The sequence below is a fragment of the Mastigoproctus giganteus genome, chromosome 1, assembly GCF_048544385.1.
Source record: "Mastigoproctus giganteus isolate SK-2022 chromosome 1, ASM4854438v1, whole genome shotgun sequence".
NCBI classification, from domain to species: domain Eukaryota; kingdom Metazoa; phylum Arthropoda; class Arachnida; order Uropygi; family Thelyphonidae; genus Mastigoproctus; species Mastigoproctus giganteus.
In genome coordinates this window covers 209,495,853-209,516,219 of record NC_143575.1, presented here as the reverse complement: position 1 = coordinate 209,516,219, position 20,367 = coordinate 209,495,853, and the positions used below count along the sequence as shown (strand labels likewise).

The following is a 20,367-nucleotide window of genomic DNA, read 5'->3' as shown; positions in this document are numbered from 1 at the left end:
CCGTGGAAGAAACTTCGAACACTTACTTTAATCCATGTACCTTTTGCTTCTTTTCATGTATTATTAAAACGATTTCTCACTTACGGTCTCTTTTCTTTATGGTGCTTCTGTGTACAACACCGCTTCAGGAAAGCATTTCCGACCCCACATTGCTATATGATTTCGAGTTGTCAGGATGTACCCTACCCCTCTTAGAAGTTCTGAAACGTTTAACTGAAACACCCTGTATATATTTAAAATTTTATTAATTAAAGCGGTCCCAGGCAACCCCGCTGTCAGTTACACATAATTTAGCACTCTGATATACTCTCTCTCTCTCCTATTTGCTCAATTATAGGGAGGGAAAACTGACACGGCCAAAAGAGATATATATGAAAAAACTGAAGATCATCAAAAATAAATATAATGAAATATCACACAAAGTCCAAACTTCATCGCAAAGAGCTACATCTGTTCAGGTGTTGGAAAGCCAACAGAGCAAAGAGCTGGAGTTGCAGTAGATATAGCAGACTTATGCCTCCACCAAAGCAAGGCCTTTCAGAACGATTGCACAGAACTTTAGGTAATCCGGCACTATACCATACCGCATTACTAATCCAGATGCAGAAGAGTCTTCCGCCTAACAAAAATAGCAGTTGCAAAGGCATGGAAAGCCAAGAAGTTCTCCTGTTTATCGATTCTACTTGATAAACAGGAGATTGAGATTCTGCCATTTTAAGATTGAGATTACTCACCCGAGATACTAATCCAGCTCGTAGATCGCTATATTCCTCACAGTTATACATAATATGTTCCCATGATTCTCTTTCGCCACAATGGCAACTAGATCTTTCAGTGATTCCTAAATTGTGCAATTTTGTGTTAATTGGACAATGATCAGTCAATAGGAACATAGCTTTAAGTTTGGTGCAAACCACTTAAACTTTATTGAGGCTGCATTTCTTATATCTTGGAAAAAATTTTGTGTAATCCGTCCTTTATCACAAACACTCCAAAGCTCCTGCCAGAAATTTACCAGAGCGTCCCAGATTCTTGCCTTTTCCTTCTTGGGATCTGCTAAGATGTCCACCTCTATATTAAGAAAAGAACTGGAAATGACACGGCGGACGGAGTAAGCCAATGCACAATACACCAAATGCAGATCAATAGGCAGTTTTCGAGTCACAACCTGAAAAGAGCTTGACGCAAATATATAGTATACAATTCACCATATTCGTTAATTTATTTTACAGGAGCATTCGACAAACTTGCAAACTTCTTGGCATCGATTTCGAGTGGCAGCAAGTGGTATGCGAAATCTCCATATACCACTTTGTTCGTGATTACGTTATGTGCATCCACAAGAAGTTTAATAATCTGCATTAAATATCGCAGACAATTTGCGTAAGAAAAAAGCTGTTCTAAGAAAAGTGACGTCTGGCTTAACCAGTTTATTTGTGGGGCATGCTAAATACTTCCTTAAAGACAACGACGTAGTCGTGCGGGGGAGTGACCGCCTCAGGCCAAGAAGAGACACCTTGCGTACTAGCATAACAAGCTATTCGAGAACAGCACTCATGAGAACAGTATAGTATTCGAGAACACGTGAACAGTATTTTTGGGCTTTGATTCTAGTGTTATAATTCCAGAATTCTATCATGGCATCTGTCACAGTTCGTAAACGGTATTTTGGGGCTTTAATTTGGGTGTTAAGATTTCGGGATACGACACTGCATGCAGATACATGTTTCTCGTATTTAAAGAATATCCCTCACAAATCAGTGGGTCAAGTGGACATCCTCAGTTTCAATTCCAGTCGCTGGCTGATGTTGAGAAATACTTTTAGCGGCTATTTTCACACTAAATTAGTCTCTCTCGGACAGTCGTTGCATAGTTTCGCCCCCGGAAATTCGAGTTTTTCAATCTCAAATTATGAAACCAATCAAAGAGTGCATCTGCGGACATGATATAATGATAGGCCATGATATTCGTGGCCTAGTCATTGTAAACAAAACAATCCAAACTAAAGCATTGTTTTCCTTGTACAGACAGTACACAGAAAAATGGAAACACTAATAAATTTAATTTAGTAGGATCTTGGAACTGTTCCATACTCATCTTCTTCTTCCAGTCAGTCACATAGTTCCCTGAGGAGCTGTTGTGGCCACCAACAAATTCCTCGAACTGCATTAATCATGTGCTGTACGAGCGGTATTGCAAAATGTCATGCCCAAAAGTTCACCGATCCCATCCTTCCACTTATTTGCAGGCCGTCCTTTAACAGCAGTTTTTCAATTTGGTTTTGTTATGGTCTCTGTGGCATCAAATAATATGGTAATAGTAAACTTGGCATGTGATACAAGAAAGCAAGCGTATGAGCTTACATCGGCCAAAAAAGAAAAAGCATATATATATTCATACAACCATTTCATCCAAATGTTTGTCCAGTTTCCTCCTTGAATTTATTTAGGCTATTAACTTCCACAACGACAGATGGAAGTTTATAACAACAATTAACCACCAGCTGGCTAAAGACAAATTTCCGCACATCCATTCTACAACTGTCTTTCCTCAATTCGAATTTATGCCCCCTTAGATTCGTAATCTGAGCAAGTGGAAGAATCCCATCAGAATTCAGCGTGCTCAACCCATTCAAGGCTTTATACACCTCGATCGCATCACCTCGCAGGTGCCTAGTTTCCAGCCGTTGCAATTTGCAGAACTTAAGCCTCTATTGGTAAGAGGATTCCTTCGATCCCCTCACCAATCTTGTTGCCCTTCTCTGTACACGATCAAGCAAAACTACATCCTTCCTAAAATTAGGCCTCCAGACCTGTACGCAGTATTTAAGGCGTGGTCTGACCATTGCCTTGTACAAAGGAATAATCACCTCCTTTTCCCTGCTAGCAAAATTTCTGTATATCATTGACGAAACCCAATGACCTGCTCTTGCAGTCTGTCTGTATTGCTCAGAAAACTTCATATCTGACTGAACAATTACTCCCAGGTCTTTTTCATTTTCTACCAACCTAAGTGAAGTAACACACTGTTGGTACGTTCCTCTGGGGTTACTTCTACCCATATGCAGTACTTTGCATTTGTCAATGTTAAACTTCAGTTACCACGTCTTAGCCCATCTGCCCAAATTTTCTGGATCCTGTTGCAGTCGCACACTGCCATTACTGTCATTAACAATCCTGCCAATTTTTGTATCATCTGCAAACTTCGACACTAAGCCTGATATACCTTCATCAATATCATTGACAAATATACAAAACAACAGTGGGCCCAACACCGAACCCTGTGGGACTCCACTAATAACATTAGTCCACGAAGAGCGGCGCCTCCATAGCCAGGTGGGCAGGAGCAGCAGTGCGTAGCACACGCTTCTTGATTAGACCGGGGTTCGAGCCCGTGACCACCAAATACAGAGGATGCGGAAAGGTCAGGGAATGACCACCGCATATCGCCGGAGAAATATGGCCTTAGTTGCTAATGCTCCTAAAAACCAAATAACAAACAACAACCACGAAGAGCAGCGTCCATTGATTGCCACCCTCTGTCTTCTCCCACTCAACCATCCTTTTATCCATTGTAGCAACTTACCCTTAATACCATTCTGCTCCAATTTGTACAGTAGTCTTCCATACGTAACAGTGTTAAAAGCTTTTCTGAAATCCAAGTATATGATATCAAAATTATTTTTTGCATTCAGTTCCTTTGTAATCACGTCATAGTATCCAATCAAATTCGTCAGACAAGACTTTCCCTTAACAAACCCATGCTGTGTCTGAATTATTGCTGCAGTCCTGTCTAGATGATCCTGCAATGCATCTTTAACCAGTGCCTCCATTAATTTTCCTGGAACAGAAGTTAAACTAACTGGTCTGTAATTACTCGTGTCACCCTTCGATCCCCCTCTGTGAATTGGGGACACATTTGCACATCTCCATTCCCCTCCCTTCCCCATAATTATGGCTAAGGATTTGCTTAGTTCCTTTGCCGCCTCTTTTAATATAACTGGATAGATCCCATCCACCCCAAGTGCCTTTCTTATGTCTAACATCAACAATTTCTCCTCCACTTTGCTCTGTTTATTACAAAATTATTAAGCACCCTGCTACAATTTGATAACCTATTGGCATTTTCCTTCCTTAATAACTCCTCGTGTGAATGTAGATGCAATGGTGAATGGTGATATGCCATTGCCTACCACACGGCCGATTTTGAAAGGGGTCGGCTTTAATCATAGAAAGAGTAATCATGAATCCCACGTGATGCACTTGAAAAGGAAAGGTGACGCAGCAGAGCCCCACTTAGTATAGAAGGCTGATTGCGACTGGTTTCCAGAGGTCGCCTATGTATATAAACGGATATACAGTATATATTATTTATTATATTAGCACAAGTAATTATTATATCTTCAATCAATGAATTTATTCATAAGGCGACGCCATTATCCCTCTTCTTCCTCCTGCGATGTCTAATTAATGTCCAATATTTCCAACTAATTAAGTGGAATATATTTTAAAATAATTTTCTCCCAAACGTTTCCTTACCATAAACATATTTTCATGCTGATTCGCACATTCTTAACTCCCAATGAATACATTTCTTACGTTTTAAAATATTCGTTCCTGTATTTCAAATTTACACTCCTTTCGTGTAGCATTAACGGCTGCATAACTTCTGTATTCTTCGAACGCGCTAACCGTTAAACTGTTGTTTTCATCTTAGATCCTAAATATTTACCACACAGATATAAAATATGTGTCTAATGAAGCCTCTGTACCTCTTCTGTGTGGTAAGATGTATTTTCAGTTTTTTTTTTGCTTAAACGACCAAATTTTAATACAAGTGAGAGCACATTTTAACACAGCCACTACACGCAGCGCCTCTATATTATATTGTATACTCATGCATCGCCGTTAATTCACACAGGAAAATTCCATAAGGGTTTGATTTGATGGAGAGAGAAACTGCTGTCATAGGTACCGTTCGAATTCCACAAATGCCTTGAGATCGAGGTCTAGCGAATAAGACCATATAGATGGATAACTTGTGCTTCCCACTATGGAGTCAATGGTGTAACTATCATACTGAAAAAAAATTCATAATGGGGATTTTACCGCTCAAAGAACGTCTTATGGATTTACAGGAGACCAAAAGTACAAAATTCGGAATTCTTACGGCCTTCTTTTCGATTTTTTAGAGCGTACAAATATTTAAGTGTGCCTGTGCAGATTGGAATATCTGTTTGGAAGATATCCCTCCGAACGGAGAAGTAATGCCGAATCTGGAGATACGGCTGTTTTCTCAGAATGTCGACGTATCACGCTGCATTAACACACTTTTAATGGTATGAGTGAACACTGGTTATGTCAGTAAAACGTATCCACATCATTGTAAGACCGCCAAAACCTTTCAATGGCAGAATCAGGCCCTTGGGGTTATAGAGCTCATGTACTATCGCCCCATGTTCATTGATCAACAACATACTGAAGGACAATTCACCAGCCCATATCATATTTCTCTATTGCTTGTAATTCATGACCTATTCTCCTTACACCACTTACAAACCGGCGTTATCAGGTGTTAGGAATAGTTTGTGCTCGGCAACCCTGGTATATTGTTGCATCCTGTAAAGATTCTTTTGGCCCGTTTTCAAAGAGACAGATTGGCAGCTACGTTGAGCGCTGCACATCTGCCTCGCAGACTGGACTAAAACCCAGGCAAAACACGTTCTTCAACTATGCGCCTCTGCTCACCTTCGATAGTAATGTCTTTCCTTATTATTCCCACACTGACAACTTTAAGACAATTCATCTTGATACATAATAAATTTAATCAGCCTTTATCACGGAGGAGTCTGAAATCTTCGGACCAAAGATGTTATAGAGTTCCTTGTATTGTTCCTCTTGTAGCTGCCTTAGCTCTTAACCTCGAATTCGAGGTAGTCTCCCTCTGTAACAACAGGAAGAATGTCGAAAGTGATTCGCATACTTCATTATGTCAGTCCATACTGCACGGTCCCATAAACCTTAGTGTATCCTTTTTTCCAATCCTTTTGCTCATTGTATGTATTACTTCGTTAGTTTCTTTTTGAATATCTGAAAGACACTTCACGGGACATACCTTCTACCAGCATGGGGCCTTGTAATAAGTGCTGGTTTATTTGTTATTTAAAATATATTTTGATATGAATGGTGCGCGTGTGGTCTTTAAAAAAATGACAGATACATTTTGAGCCATCTCTAAGAGAATGCGAGAGGCGCGTTGCAAACGGCCTGGGCTCGTAATATTACCCCAGTTTCCGAATACTAATTGTCACCAGATACAGTATTTTTAAATTAATTCCAGGAACCCTTGAACCATTTTAGACCTTGCCATGGATGCATTCCGCTTCTGGTTTCCAGTGTTGGGGGAAAAAAGCTGTTCTGGCAGACATGATTGGGAGTAGGGAAAGAGTGATATGTGTACTGGTAAATAGTGGTTTTATTTTTCATCTATAAATCCATTACCAAAGCTGTCTATTACCTTCTCTGTGAGAAGGTAATGGGCAGCTTTTTGCGTAGTTTTTCTTTATCTAATATAGTGATTTTATACACGCTGATTGGACAATTTAGGTAAACCTACGTAAAAGCAAAGAGTGCTCCATTCCCTCTTTAACTTTTGGAACAGCCAGGATTCGTCGTGACACGGGTTAAACGAGAAGATGAAAGCATGATAAAGGGATGATGGCAAGGGATAATGTCTGTGTTCACATGATTGCTTCCCTCAGTTTTTTTTTTTTTTTTTCAATTCAAATTAGATAGTTGCAGATTTCTACTCCCAACAGTTTGTTCCATCTCATTCCACATGTTTTCAGTTTAGATTGAGATTTAGTGACTGGAAAGGTGACCGCAGTAAGCTGAATTCACTTTCATGTTCCTGAGGCCCAATTCTATACAATTCTGGCCTTGTGAGACGGCACAGTATCTTGTTGGAAGAATCAATTCGAAGATGGTTGTACTGCAGCCAATAAGGAATGCGCCTGGTCAGAAACAATTTCCAGAAAACCAGTGCCATCCAAGTGTTGCTCCAAATCTACACTATGAAAACACTTCCCACAGCATTACCGCCGCCACCAACCTCCACTGTTGACACTTGGCAGGATGGATTCATAAAGGTACGCTGTTTTCGCCATATATTCTAGTCTTTCCATCAGCGTGAAACAGAGGAAACTTGCTGACAGGATTGAACCAGGTTCTGTCGTCGGCTGCGATACCCCGTCTGTGATAAGGTCTGGAGAGTTGTGCGTTCTGATATGCCTCTTTGATTATCACTGTCATACTGGGCTATTCTTTGATTGATTGCAATCTTACTGTTACCCAGCACAAGTCTTGTTAACCTCCGTTGGCCTCTTGCATCAACAACCTGTTTCCAACCACAGGATTGCCGTTGACAGGACGTTATTTGGCTCTGGACCAATCCCGCAGTAAGCTAAATATATACACACATCCGATACATTCGTACGCGAAATCTCCAGTAAGGTTACAGTTTCTGAGATACTTATACCCGAGAGTCTGGCATCGGCTACTATAACACGTCTTGCTTCGTTCTAGCACAGATTGTATATGCAGGCTGTAACAGCCCTATTTATCTGTCCACATGCTTTTTACTGCATGGTATGAACACGGTATGCTGTTACTGAAGGAGTGCTCCATTTCATGAAATGAATAAATATACCTAAAAAAAAAAAAGGCCACTCAGTGTATTTAAAGAAGGAAAACTGCACTCCTCGCTGGCTAAATCAGGGTTCTCAAACACTGGTCCATCAATTCCTTTTCTACGTCCCTCACAGTGATTTTATTAAATGCGTCCGAAAAAGCGTAAATACCCATTAGCTTCAACATATTCGTTCGTCCGTCCACATCTAACCATTCGACTTCCAAATACTGTGCTTCCCAGCTATATCCCCTTGCACAAGAGGTCACAGTACTGTACACAATGTTATGCTATCTAACGCCAGTTTTCTGTTTGTTATATCTAGAGACCATTATTACTGATAACTTTAACTGTCGGAGTAACAGATACTTATACACATATATATACACAATAAAATATAATAAGATGAATTTAAAGAAAAAATTAACTTGCAAATATTGTAAACTTTGCATATACCGTATATACAGTAATACATAAAATATGAATAACAGAGTAAAGAACAAAGAACATTATAGTAACATCATGAAATGCATATTATATAAAATACAGCACCATATTTTAATGGGAGCATGGGTGACATTCCGAGGGTATATGTGACTTCGTTACACCGAGGAAGCACTGTACTTCTCAAACCAGTCGAAATTTTATTAAAATCAGACAATTAGAAATCCGAAATTGTATTCATATTTCAAATTATTTATTTTAAATACACCCTTAGTTATATTAAACGGGATTTTCGTTAAATTTTATAACTCATCTATTTAGAATGAAAATATAAAAATAATTAAAAGCAATTACAAAAAAATCAAGCAAAATCCCTGCTCGCCTGAAATGTAACGCAATGCCGTAGCCGAGTGGTCAACTCTAAGGTGCACAAATACGCGTGCTTTGAGTGTCCGGGGTTCAAGCCCGTGACTGCTAAATACGGCGCTGTTTCTTGTATTTTCTATATCGTATGAACTTCTCTGACCGTGTGGTCGTCCGGAGTATAAACAGATAATTCATTTATTTATTTTATATGCGTACATCGTTACTTAACTTGCTGTAATTAAATTGTAGTCCAGTTTACTGATCAAAAATTTATTTAAATTGGATATATAAATCCTCTTTAGGGGGGAAAAAAAGGTATCGTTTAAAAACACTACCACTGGCAACTAATAAAAAGTTTCTTTTGATTTGCTTTTGAGAAGCGAAGGATTAATCGGAATTCTTCAATTCAATTGTGTTTGTTGACTTGACTATTCAAATCGAAATGAGCCTCATCGGATATGAGAATGACAGTCACATTTTGATCGCCTCTAAATATGTTTAGTATGGTTTGCCAGTAGTGGAATTTGTTCTCATAATCTGTACTGTAAGTTTTGAAAAAGGAGTTTTTATATAAGAACAACAATCTAGCCTTTATTACTGATGAATTTTCTTTTGAAATTCAATTCAGTTAAATTTGAAATTCAATTTTGAATTTTCTTTTGAAATTCTTTTTAGGGCTTTGTTGTACGACAATACTTCTTGCTGCAGTTATTTCCAGTATTCTAATTGAAGAATCAAAGTGATAATTTTTGCTTTATACCCCGATGTTTGTTGTGTGGAGACTAGTGTGATCCCTGCACTAAATACAGCTGCACTTCGGGTGAAAATTCCTCTGGTTTTGCAACTGAAACTGAGCTTCAGACCTTTTCAAGGATTTTACTGATTACCGCCGTTTTGTTAACTTTGGTGACAAAGTCACTGAAATGGTGGGTTAGTCACAGAATAACAGCAAGTCTGACTAAAAATGACTAAAACCTGTTTGACTAAAAATTTTAAAAATAAATATACAGAATATATATTTTTATAATATTGTAACATAATTTAAATTATAAAGTACAGTTAATGAATATTTTACATTAACACAATACACTTCTCTCAGGATCGGACTGGGCTGTAACGATATCGAGAAAATTTCGTGGGTCTTGGGTACACGTAATCACAGACACAAAGTTTTTATTTTCTCGGGAGTAGAACTATTTTTTGTTTCCAGAAAGACCCTACCTCTTCCCCCCACTTCGCACACCCACGCCAATACGGATATTGTGTTAACTTCTTGGAGATACAGTCTTTCAAAATACGAAGAATGAAAAGATAAACACGGGGAGAGAGAGAGAGAGAGAGAGAGAGAGAGAGAGAGAGAGAGAGAGAGAGAGATGCTTGACTGGTGAGGTAAGGCATCCATTCATTAAATGAGATACGCAATACTTTCTGGGAAGCGAGAAGCTGACTAGACAGAGGAGTGTAATATGCTTCCGTCAACACAATCTGAGTTGCGTAATGATTACGAGAAACGAGAATTTCCTCTTTTTTACGAAAAAAAACTATGCAAACTCATGGCTCGAACGTAAGTTGATATTTCAGATGGTGATTATTGGCGTTTAGTATTATCAGCTGCATATGCGATCACGTGATAAAGCGAAATCCTACACTGCTAAAATAGATATAAAACTCAAACTGGGTTTTGGTCACGCTCATGTATTGTCAAAACCTGTATTTTTGATCAGCGAAAGTTGAACAGTTGCACGATCGCCAAACACACTGGTCACTTAGTTTGCACGGAAACTTGAAAGGCTATATGGTTGCGTAAAATGTGCCATTATCGTAAAGCTTAGTGGTCCGTGAGAATTCTCTTCTCTTCTGAACATATTGCAAAACTAAACTAACTAACAGTGCACGGCATCAAGCTAAAGCCGTGCATTAGCACTGTTGATAGATAAAGTACAATACAATTCAGCATGAATCGGATTCACTGTCAATTAATAACGATATGAGGCTGCATCAAAGGCTCTCGGGGTCTTTCGGGCCTCACTCGTGCGGCATTACAATGGAATTAGACGAGGTGTAGCCAATTAATGATTTACAAAGGTCAAGGGCAAATTTTCTGGTGGAGAGGGGGTAGTTTGGGCATACAGGTGAATATTATAAACTCTTAGTAGGGTTCGGTTATTCAAGAAAAATTTCGTCGGCTGTTAGTAGTAGAGATATTTGTATATATCGCTCTTGTATATGTTTGATATGAATAAACCGGGGGAAAAAAGCCTAAATTATCGTGTAAAATTTGATTCTAATTATTATTATTAAAAATAAATAAAATAAACTTTTTCTCCTTTATGACTTTCCGCCTGGTACTCGCACCAAGTGGATAGGGTGGTTTTGTGTCCGGTTATTATTGTTATAAAAATTATTATTATCTGTTTATTTAACCATAAGGTTTTGCCCCTATACAGCCAGAAGGCATGGAGCGCATATTACAAAATTAAAATGCGTCTATCTCAGTGAGATTCACTTATGCATTGAAGATATTAATTAACAGATGAAGTTTGATCTAACATTTCTATTTTGACAAAATATGATGGATGTGTTTACATATTCAAGTAAAGGTTACAATGACAGATGAAAACATGTATAATTATTTACAGATACTTATGACTAACACTAGGATATCGTCAATACTTTTTTACCGATTATAAATGTATTCATAAATTCAAGCAGGAATTGTATACAGTTTTATATAGTGAGAATAAAATATATTCTCTAGTACTAGTTATTTCTTTTGAAGAAGCAAGGCGTACTGCATCATGCCTACTGGAAGTTTGGCAGGATGATGCCACTTTGTTATGATAAACTGATCACAGTTACTTTGCTCTTGCCCAAAATCGGCATTGGTTGCTATGCTATATCTCAATGAATTGGTAGGTAAGTGCTCTTCAACGATCTTTCCTGTAGTTGTTCTCTTTGCAAAATTTGTAGGGATCTATGGCGAGAGCATTATAAAAATCAATTGTGTTGGATGGGAACATTTTTTGAGACATTAAATTGTTGACAGTAGTCTGGAGCGGAAGTCTAGTGGGTCTTGAAGTCTCGTAACTTTGAAAGTATTGTACATAAAGAAACTGTAATTTCAGTTCACCGTCTAACTATAAAATTATTTAACTAAAATGAAGTTTGATTATTTCAGTCAATTTTAATTTATTTTCGATTATAAAATTATCAAATTAGTTCTCGGCCCACCAGGCTTCTGCATCTAGTAAATACTTGAAATTAAGGGTGCGTCTTCGATCTGGGATGAGTCTTGCTAGTAGGCAGGGATTTGCTGCTGAACTCTGCTAAGTCGTGCTTGTGGAGCTGACAACCAGATAAATAGAGTGGGATCGGAAACAGGCACCTTTAGATGTACAATAGCGTTAGTTTAAGGTCCCTTATACCCACTAGTTCTTACCTGAACGCCCATATGGCTGCGTATCTTGGCTTTTATGTATTCAAAGTGCCTTCCAAAGGTTAAGCCCCCCTTTCACGATAATTATCTCCCTGAAATAGCTATATAAAACTTGAAAATGTATATTGAGTATGCGTAATATTGCTATAATAATATATTATTAGACATAATAATATATTATACTTATTATTACTATAATAATATTGCTTCCCAGCAATATTACAGTAATGAGCTCATGTTGTCTCCAAGCTGATTCCGTACAGCTAAAAATGTGAATTTTTATCCAATTATTTTGAGGCAATAGCATATCGGAGAAGAGAGATATCTCTAGAAATTTCAAAATAGTAATAGTAATAGAGGCATGTAATGCAAGAAAGCAAGCGTATGAGCTTATGTAGCATCAGCCAAAAAATTCACACAACCATTCCCTCTAAATGTTTGTCCAATTCCTCCTTGAATTTATTTAAGCTATCTACTTCCACAATGACAGATGGAAGTTTGTTCCAGCAATTAACCACCCGCTGGCTAAAGAAATATTTCCGCACATCTATTCTACAACTGTCTTTCCTCAATTTGAATTTATGCCCCCTTAGGTTCGTAATCTGAGCAAGTGGAAGAATCCCATCAGAATTCAGCGTGCTCAACCCGTTCAAGACCTTATACACCTCAATCAGATCACCTCGCAGGTGCCTAGTCTCCAGCCGCTGCAATTTGCAGAATTTAAGCCTCTCTCGGTAAGAGGATCGCATCGTACCCGTCACCAATCTTGCTGCACTTCTCTATACACGCTCAAGCAAATCTACATCCTTCCTAAAATGAGGCGGCCAACTTGTACGCAGTAATTAACGCGTGGCCTGGCCTGGCCAGGCCATTACTTTATACAAAGGGATAATCAACTCCTTTCCCTGCTAGCAAAATTCCTGACATCATTGACAAAACCCCATGACCTGCCCTTGCAGCCTGTCTGCATTGCTCGGAAAACTTCATATCTGACTGCACAATTAACCCACGTCTCTATAGAGGCCTTACAGGTGGTCTCAGGTAGGGTCCCTGTCTGGTATGAAGTTTTGTTGTCTGGCATGAAATATTTTACAAAAAGGAATATCAGAAAAACTCATATATAACATCTTGCCCGGATATAAATCGAGATTACACTACTATGGATGTGAAATATGAAAATAAAAGGATATATTGAAATAAAAGAGAAATGGCAAGTGTAGGAATGAAACGGATAAAGGAAGGCAAACTTATGAGTTTATACCAAGAATGGATATAATTGATAGCAAAAGGAAACCCTGGCTACAATTTGGGATGCATGCGGCATTTCGTTTGACGGGATACGGACCTGCCTTGAGACTTTCAGTTGGGGCTGAGGAATGATGGGTTTTGCACTTGTGGTGAATTGGAAACATCCATGCATATGATGTTAGATTGTGCAGTCTATGCTGATTTGAGATATGAATCGGAGGTTTCTAAGGGAAATCTTGGAAGGGGGACCTTGTGGACCCTATTCACAGATGAACGGTTATTTTCCTATTTCAATAATTATGTGGCCACGGTTTTTAAAAGAAGAGGGCATCTACAGTTAGATAGTAGAGCCACGCCTCATAGCGACAGGGTCGGTAACTCGACATTAAGATCAATGAAGTAATTTTATATTAGATCTTTCTTTCAAGAGGGTAAGTGGCTAAAGTATTATAATTTTTTATATTTTGAGTTGAGTTAAAATTTATTATTTTGTGTTATTAGTTAAATTCTAAAGACTATGATATAAGAACCCAATTAGCCTAAAACCATGGATAGGCTTCGGCTTGAGAAATGGATAGCTGATTGCAGGTGTAATGTGTGTGTGCACAATTACTCCCAGGTCTTTTTCATTTTCTACCACCCTAAATGTAGTACTTTGATTTGTCATATGCAGTACTTCGCACTTGTCAATGTTAAACTTCAGTTGCCACTTCTCAGCCCATCTGCCCAAATTTTCTAGATGCTGTTGCAGTAGCAAACTGCCATTACTGTCATTAACAACCCTGCCAACTTTGTATCATCTGCAAACTTCGACATTAAGCCTGATATACCTTCATCACTATCATTGATAAATATACAAATCAATAGTGGGCCCAACGCCAAACCCCGTGGAACTCCACTAACAACATTAGTCCACGAAAAGCAGCGCCCATTGATTAACACCCTCTGTCTTCTTCCACTCGACCACCCTTTTATCCATGGGGAACTCCCCTGAGTCCAAGGATGTTCTCATAATTATGACTAAGGGTTTGCTTAGTTCATTTGCCGCCTCCTTTAATATAACTGGATAGATCCCATCCACACCAGGTGCCTTACTTATGTTTAACTTCAACAATTTCTCCTCCACTTTGCTCTCAGTTATTACAAAATCGTTAAGAACCCTGCTACAATTTGATAACCTTTTGGCATTTTCCTTCCTTAATAACTTCATGTGTGAATGTACATGCAAAATACTCATTCAGTTTGTTTGCTATCTGAGCAGGATCATCAACAGGCAAACCATCGATATCAAGTGGATCAATCTGATTCATGCCCTTTCTTTTAGAGTTTATATAAGTAAAGAAATCCTTGCTGTTTTTTTTAGCATCCTTTGCCAAATATTTCTCGTAATCTGCCTTCGCTTGCCTAATCTCCTTTGTGACTTGATTTACAGAGTAGCTTATATCTGCCATAGGCTTCTGTGTCGCCTGATAATTTATATGCAACCCATGCATTTTTCTTCTCTGCCACGGGTCTCATTAGTTCATTTGACAACCATTTAGGCCTGAACCTTGAACAGTATTTCTTAATAGGTATGAACGCCTATCTATGAAAAATCACTTGCTTTTCCCTATACCCAGGTGCTATCTGCAATATTAGTATTTAGTATTATCACAGTTCAGTACCATTTACTATTTTGATCGGCGTAGTTATATCGCAAAGACTATTAAAATACAGAGAACGCTAAATCCCTTAAATAAATACAACAAATTATGATTTTTTAGTTTTGAGCTGCATATTGTTCCGATTCCTCGATTGGAGCAGTGACGCCTAAATTTGCATTTTATTTATTATGTTTCTTATTTATCCCATAGAGAGTCGTGGTCACAGCATATTTTGTGTTTAATTAGTTTGTTATTTCTCTTTGTCCGTGGCGTATCAGAACACCCATTGATATTTGGCTTTGGTAGCGATCAATGATTTAAATACGACTCTTTTTAGGCTTCGCAATTGCAGGTGCCCCTTTGAAGAGAGCGCATGTGTGCTTCCTGTTTTACATATATATATATATATATATATATATATATATATATACACATTATTTATTTATTATTTTTTTATATATATATTATTATTTAAGTGGCGATCTTTTTGGGCGAGAAACTGTGCGTTCATTCCTCAGGCGGGTTGCTTTGCCCTTTTTCTTTCCTTTCTTTATTTTAATTTATGTTTATACTTTTTATTTTATCCTGAAATAGAGATGGTTAAGTTCGCAGGAGATAAATAACACCTAAACTTTTCTATAACCCTATTAGCAGCATTGATTTTCTGTATTTATTTCGTAGTTTAAATGTTCTCTGCATATTTTTAATAGCTCCACAATTCAGTACGTAATAAAGGAAAGTGACTGCTGACCATAAAATTTACGATGTATCAGCGTTCAAGAATACTGTAGTTTCCATGTACTGTGCTCACTGAACTTTATTTCAAACATCAGGACTCTAAGATTAGATTTAATGTATGTTTTTAACTTTTCGTTGAGGTGAAACCAACTTTGAAAGTACTGTGCATGTAGCAACTGTAATTTCAGTTCACTGTCTTATTTAATTTATTTTCGATTATAAAATTATCAAGCTAAAATGCATTTTAATTCTTTCAGTCTTCCTGGAGAAGCACGAGAGACAGCGTTAGTGGCTATTTCCTAGCTAGCCGAAACATGAACTGGGTACTGGTAAGTCAATATTCTTTCATTCTGATAAGATAAATTTAAATGGTTCCTTGGTAGAGACCAAGGACTTGAAGCCTCTGACAGCTGCTAGCAGCAATGATTGTATTTATAATTAAAAATTAAATCCAATTTTAGACTGATTTGACTAGTAGCGCACTCTGAAATCCATCAACTGAACAATGAAGCCAGTTTGAACACATGCAATTTTTAAACAAATTATTCTCGCATCTCTTTGCCCCAGTTTCCGTGAGAATAATCAAAATTGGCGTTTCTTAACCGTGATTTGATAAATGTAGTTGGTGAATTTTTCAAATACTAGTAAACTGATTCCATCAAATAAAATAATAAAAAAAATACAATTTTTTTTTTTTTTTTTTTTCCACAAGAAACTAGCATTCCTAGTTGATTATTTTAATAAAAATCAAAAGGTGTAAAAGATATTCCTGGTTCGCGTAAAATTTGTTCAATTGAAAGGTGATCCGTTCCGTCAGAATGGTTAAAAACCACTAATATAAATAACCTAACACTTCCCCTGAAGATGCGTCACGAATTGTATTTGTTTGTTTTGTAAAAAACAAAATAATAATAATAATTGAAGAATTAACCGTAAAGTGTGGTTAGTCAAATACTTTGGATTTTAAAAATATATGCAATACTTTATACACTTATCTTGGTTTTTATTCACATCAATGAAAATTTTTCGTTCGAAGTACTGAAATTTATGATTATATTCTTGCCTGCTCCACGAATATAAACAGACTCATTTTTTGGCATATCTAACTGGCTGGACATTAGAAAAATGGACATGGAAAGCAGAAACACGTGGATAGCTGGTTCTGAACTATAAAAGGACAGGAAACGCAGAAAAAGCATTGCGGAATCCTCAGCAATAAGCAGCATTTTAATCTGCTGGAACTCTCAACCGAATAAAAAGTAATATGAAGACGCTAGTATTTCGCAATCATCGACTGATGTAGAACTTCTCTATTATGTATCTCGTTAGAAACTATGTAGAAACCTTTTTCTTTTTATTTTTTTTTTGCAAAAGTCGAAAAGGACTCAGTCACGAAAGCGACCGAGTGCAATCGTGATATACTATCCCTTAGAGAAGAAAAATTCAAAACTCTCACTAAAAAATATTCATTGACTCTAGTATTGTGTTTTGGTATTGTGTAACTATATCATAATTTATTATTATCAGATGTGAAGATATCCCATTTTTCCTAAGGATTATGACATTACCCCCAACCCCAAGTTGGACTCTGGTGAAAAGAGGTTTCCAACGGTTGACATAATTAGTATATTACTTCTTGGAAATTTAATCTGCTTATTTGGCATAACTTTTCTATATTTTGAATAGTCCTGTTGAATTTTGTTCATTTCGAACTGATAATCTGATTTGTAGTGAAGTGTAAACACGACTACTATATGAAAAGTAATTACATTTTGGGTAATCCGGTTTCAGGGTGACAAATCAAAATAACGCCCTTCCATTGGGGTGCAGATCGAATCTTATCTTTTTGAACGAATCGTTTGGATCACACTGTAAACAAAAAGTTATTAGAGATAGTGAACACACGCGCGCTCGGGAAACTTGAATAAATTTTCTTCAGTATGTGTGGTCCCCCCGCCCTCGTCGATAACATCATTAGTTGGGAATCAAAAGTGTCGTCTTGGGCAACACGATATCTTACAGTGACACAAAATGAAATTTTTTGGAGCTTTACGAATCACCTGAGGCACTAATAGGGTCCAAAGTATGTTAAATTTATGGAGTTTCCCGTCTCGATAAATGTTTTTCCTTATAAGCAACGATAAATAATTTGCCAACCACATTATACAGCAGACTCTCTATTTACCGGGATCGGATTAACCGAGACACGTCAAGACTACAACTAAAAAAAATAAAAAAAAAATCAACCAGAAATTATAAAATTCAAGTAATAACTAGAATAGGTATAAACAGATGTTTTGCAAGTCGTAAATAAGCGACAAGAAACGCCATTATAAGTCGTCATTGGGAGATTAGTGTACGTATTATCTTTTGTTTAGTAAGTCGCGTCGATTGTTGTGTTTCGTCGCACCGCAAAAGGACATTTTGTTTTGTTATGTCAGGGATGTCGGTATTTATTTTTTTGTTTAGAAATCGCGAAAATAATGGGCAAATGCAAGAGTTGTGCTTTCAATAAAACAAAAACTTTAAATTATTATTCAAACGTTTGAAAACGGTGCATCCGTTAAATCTCTAATGACCATTATAATCTTGGTAACCAAACCATACGGGACACTGTAAAAAATTAAAGGGAAGCTATTCGATTTAAAATCGACATTGTAAAAAATAAAGGGAAGCATCGCATTGGACACGCAAATAGCGCGTGGTAAGTTTTTTTTTTTTTTTTTTTGTTTTTTATCTATCGCCATACTTTTTACGAGGTTGCTGAACACTTTTCGATACAGTAAGTCCAAGACTTACGTAGCTTCGGACTAAAGTTACGTTAGACAGAATACGAGAAGCGGTGAAGGGATCGGCACCAATGAAGTCAACTATTATAACCAATGGGCTACGAAATACATATCAGTTTTTACAGTACAATAACATGCGTTTATTTTTCCTTTTATGTTTTCTTCTTCTTTCTTCTTCTTCTTCCTTCTTCTTCTTATTATTATTATTAGCCATATGGTGCAAGGAAGCAGAAAGGAATGACCAAGAAAGAGAAGAATGATGATGTGCCACTCTGGCTACTTCACCGCTGTCCCCAGATAAAATAATTGAACTAATTAAAAATATATAACTATTTTTCTTCATTCTTTTGAGGATATTATGGCGTTTTTTTTTTTTTTTTTTATAATTTTGGCATATCAGGGATATAGTAGCAATATTATATTAGTCATTCCAGAGTTCGTAAAACTTGACTTACGTAAGAAGTCCTGTAACGCATCTCTTACGTATGTCGGGGACGTAATGTATTTTTGGATTAACCGGGAAATTGATTATCCTGGATTTTTTTTTTTTTTTTTTTTTTTTACCATCTATCCCGGAAAATCGAGAGTCTACTATATTTGTAAGTTTTAGGCAGTTTGATTATATAGATGAGGGCGGTATCAAAATGTTTCTAAACATTTTGTAATGAATGACATCCTTATTAAGAGAGATGATGTACTACAGAGTACTTTGCGCAATCTGTTTACATAACAGTGATTATTATTATTATCTGTTTATTTATGCACAAAATGTGGACCATCGTGGGACGGATGTGTGCCAAAAAAAGGGGGGTATTATTTACAATCTAAAGTTGAAATATGTACGAAATGTTGTGAAATGAGATATTAAGACATGTGATATTATACACAAAATTTGGCTATGAGTTTCTGAATTCTGCATTTAAGCTTCAGGACGGATCCCCCTTAGGCTGGAGAAACAATAAAGCTCCTCAATCCACAAAGGAAGTGCTAAAAACGTGATGGGAAACTATATGCCGATGAGTTGGACTTCAGTGGTGAGCAAATCATGAAGTCTCTGATTAAGGATACAATACAGGACCAGGACCATCTCACTTGCAATGATACGTTAATGGATCTCTGCCTGGGTTTGTTAAGGAAAAGTCTTGTATTATCAATCTAGTTAATTAAAAAATGCTGCAGTGGGAAGAGTCTTTTAAAAATTAATAACAATGTACGAAAACATCCACAATTTCTCTAAAAACCATCCCTTTTCAGCATCAACATAGGCTGAAAGCTCCAGGAAAGCCACGTGTGTAGACAATGACCTCTTTTTTCCCGGGGTAATGCAGCAATAAAATGGCCTGTGTACAGGCCACCTGTCCCTTTACCTCATCCGAGGACAGCATAAAACACAGCCCTGAATCTTTCTCTAGGGCAAGATTTATCTACTCAGGCCCATAGAGTCTACTTTTTCCAAGGAAATCTCAGGACTGAAGTGGACAACAAGAGGATTTCAGTTAATCTCCGCATTTTAAGTTCCGCTGTGTTTTATGCCCTGTTCTGGTTTTGATCTGTATTATCACCGTTTCTTACAACTCTTAGTATGAACATCATAACAGGCAGGCAGTCCCCATAGTCGGTTCTTGGGTTGTTGTAAGTTATGGTTGTCTCATTCAGCGAGCAGAACTTAAAATGCTGAGATTAACTGAAATCCACTTGTTGTCCACTTCAATCATGAGATTTTCTTGGGAAAAGTAGACTCTATGGGTCTGAGCAGATAAATTTCAACTTCAGTCAATCACCGCTCTGGATTCTGATATCATCTTTATTCTAGGTTCGATATGAAAGGTCTGCCGACGAGCATGATAGTCGCAAGGTAAACGTGTAGTGTGCACAGTTCTTCAGCCAGGTGATCGGACCATTTTTCTTCCACGAAAACACTGTGAACTCCGCAAATTACCTAGACATGCTCGAATTATATGCAGCCACATGTGTTCTATCAGAAAGATCGGGTACCACCACCACGTTAGGGCTTGCA

At 37.5% G+C, this 20,367-nt stretch overlaps 1 protein-coding gene across 1 annotated transcript in view; it reads left to right on the top strand.

Moving 5' to 3' along the window:
- The window catches only part of LOC150091486 (sodium/glucose cotransporter 4-like), a 135,685-nt gene that overhangs the window by 17,359 nt on the left and 97,959 nt on the right, over positions 1-20,367 (top strand). The window contains exon 2 of the mRNA XM_090375902.1: positions 15,819-15,890. Coding sequence (XP_090232028.1) covers positions 15,819-15,890 — 72 coding nt within the window. The remainder of the gene's footprint in view (positions 1-15,818; positions 15,891-20,367) is intronic.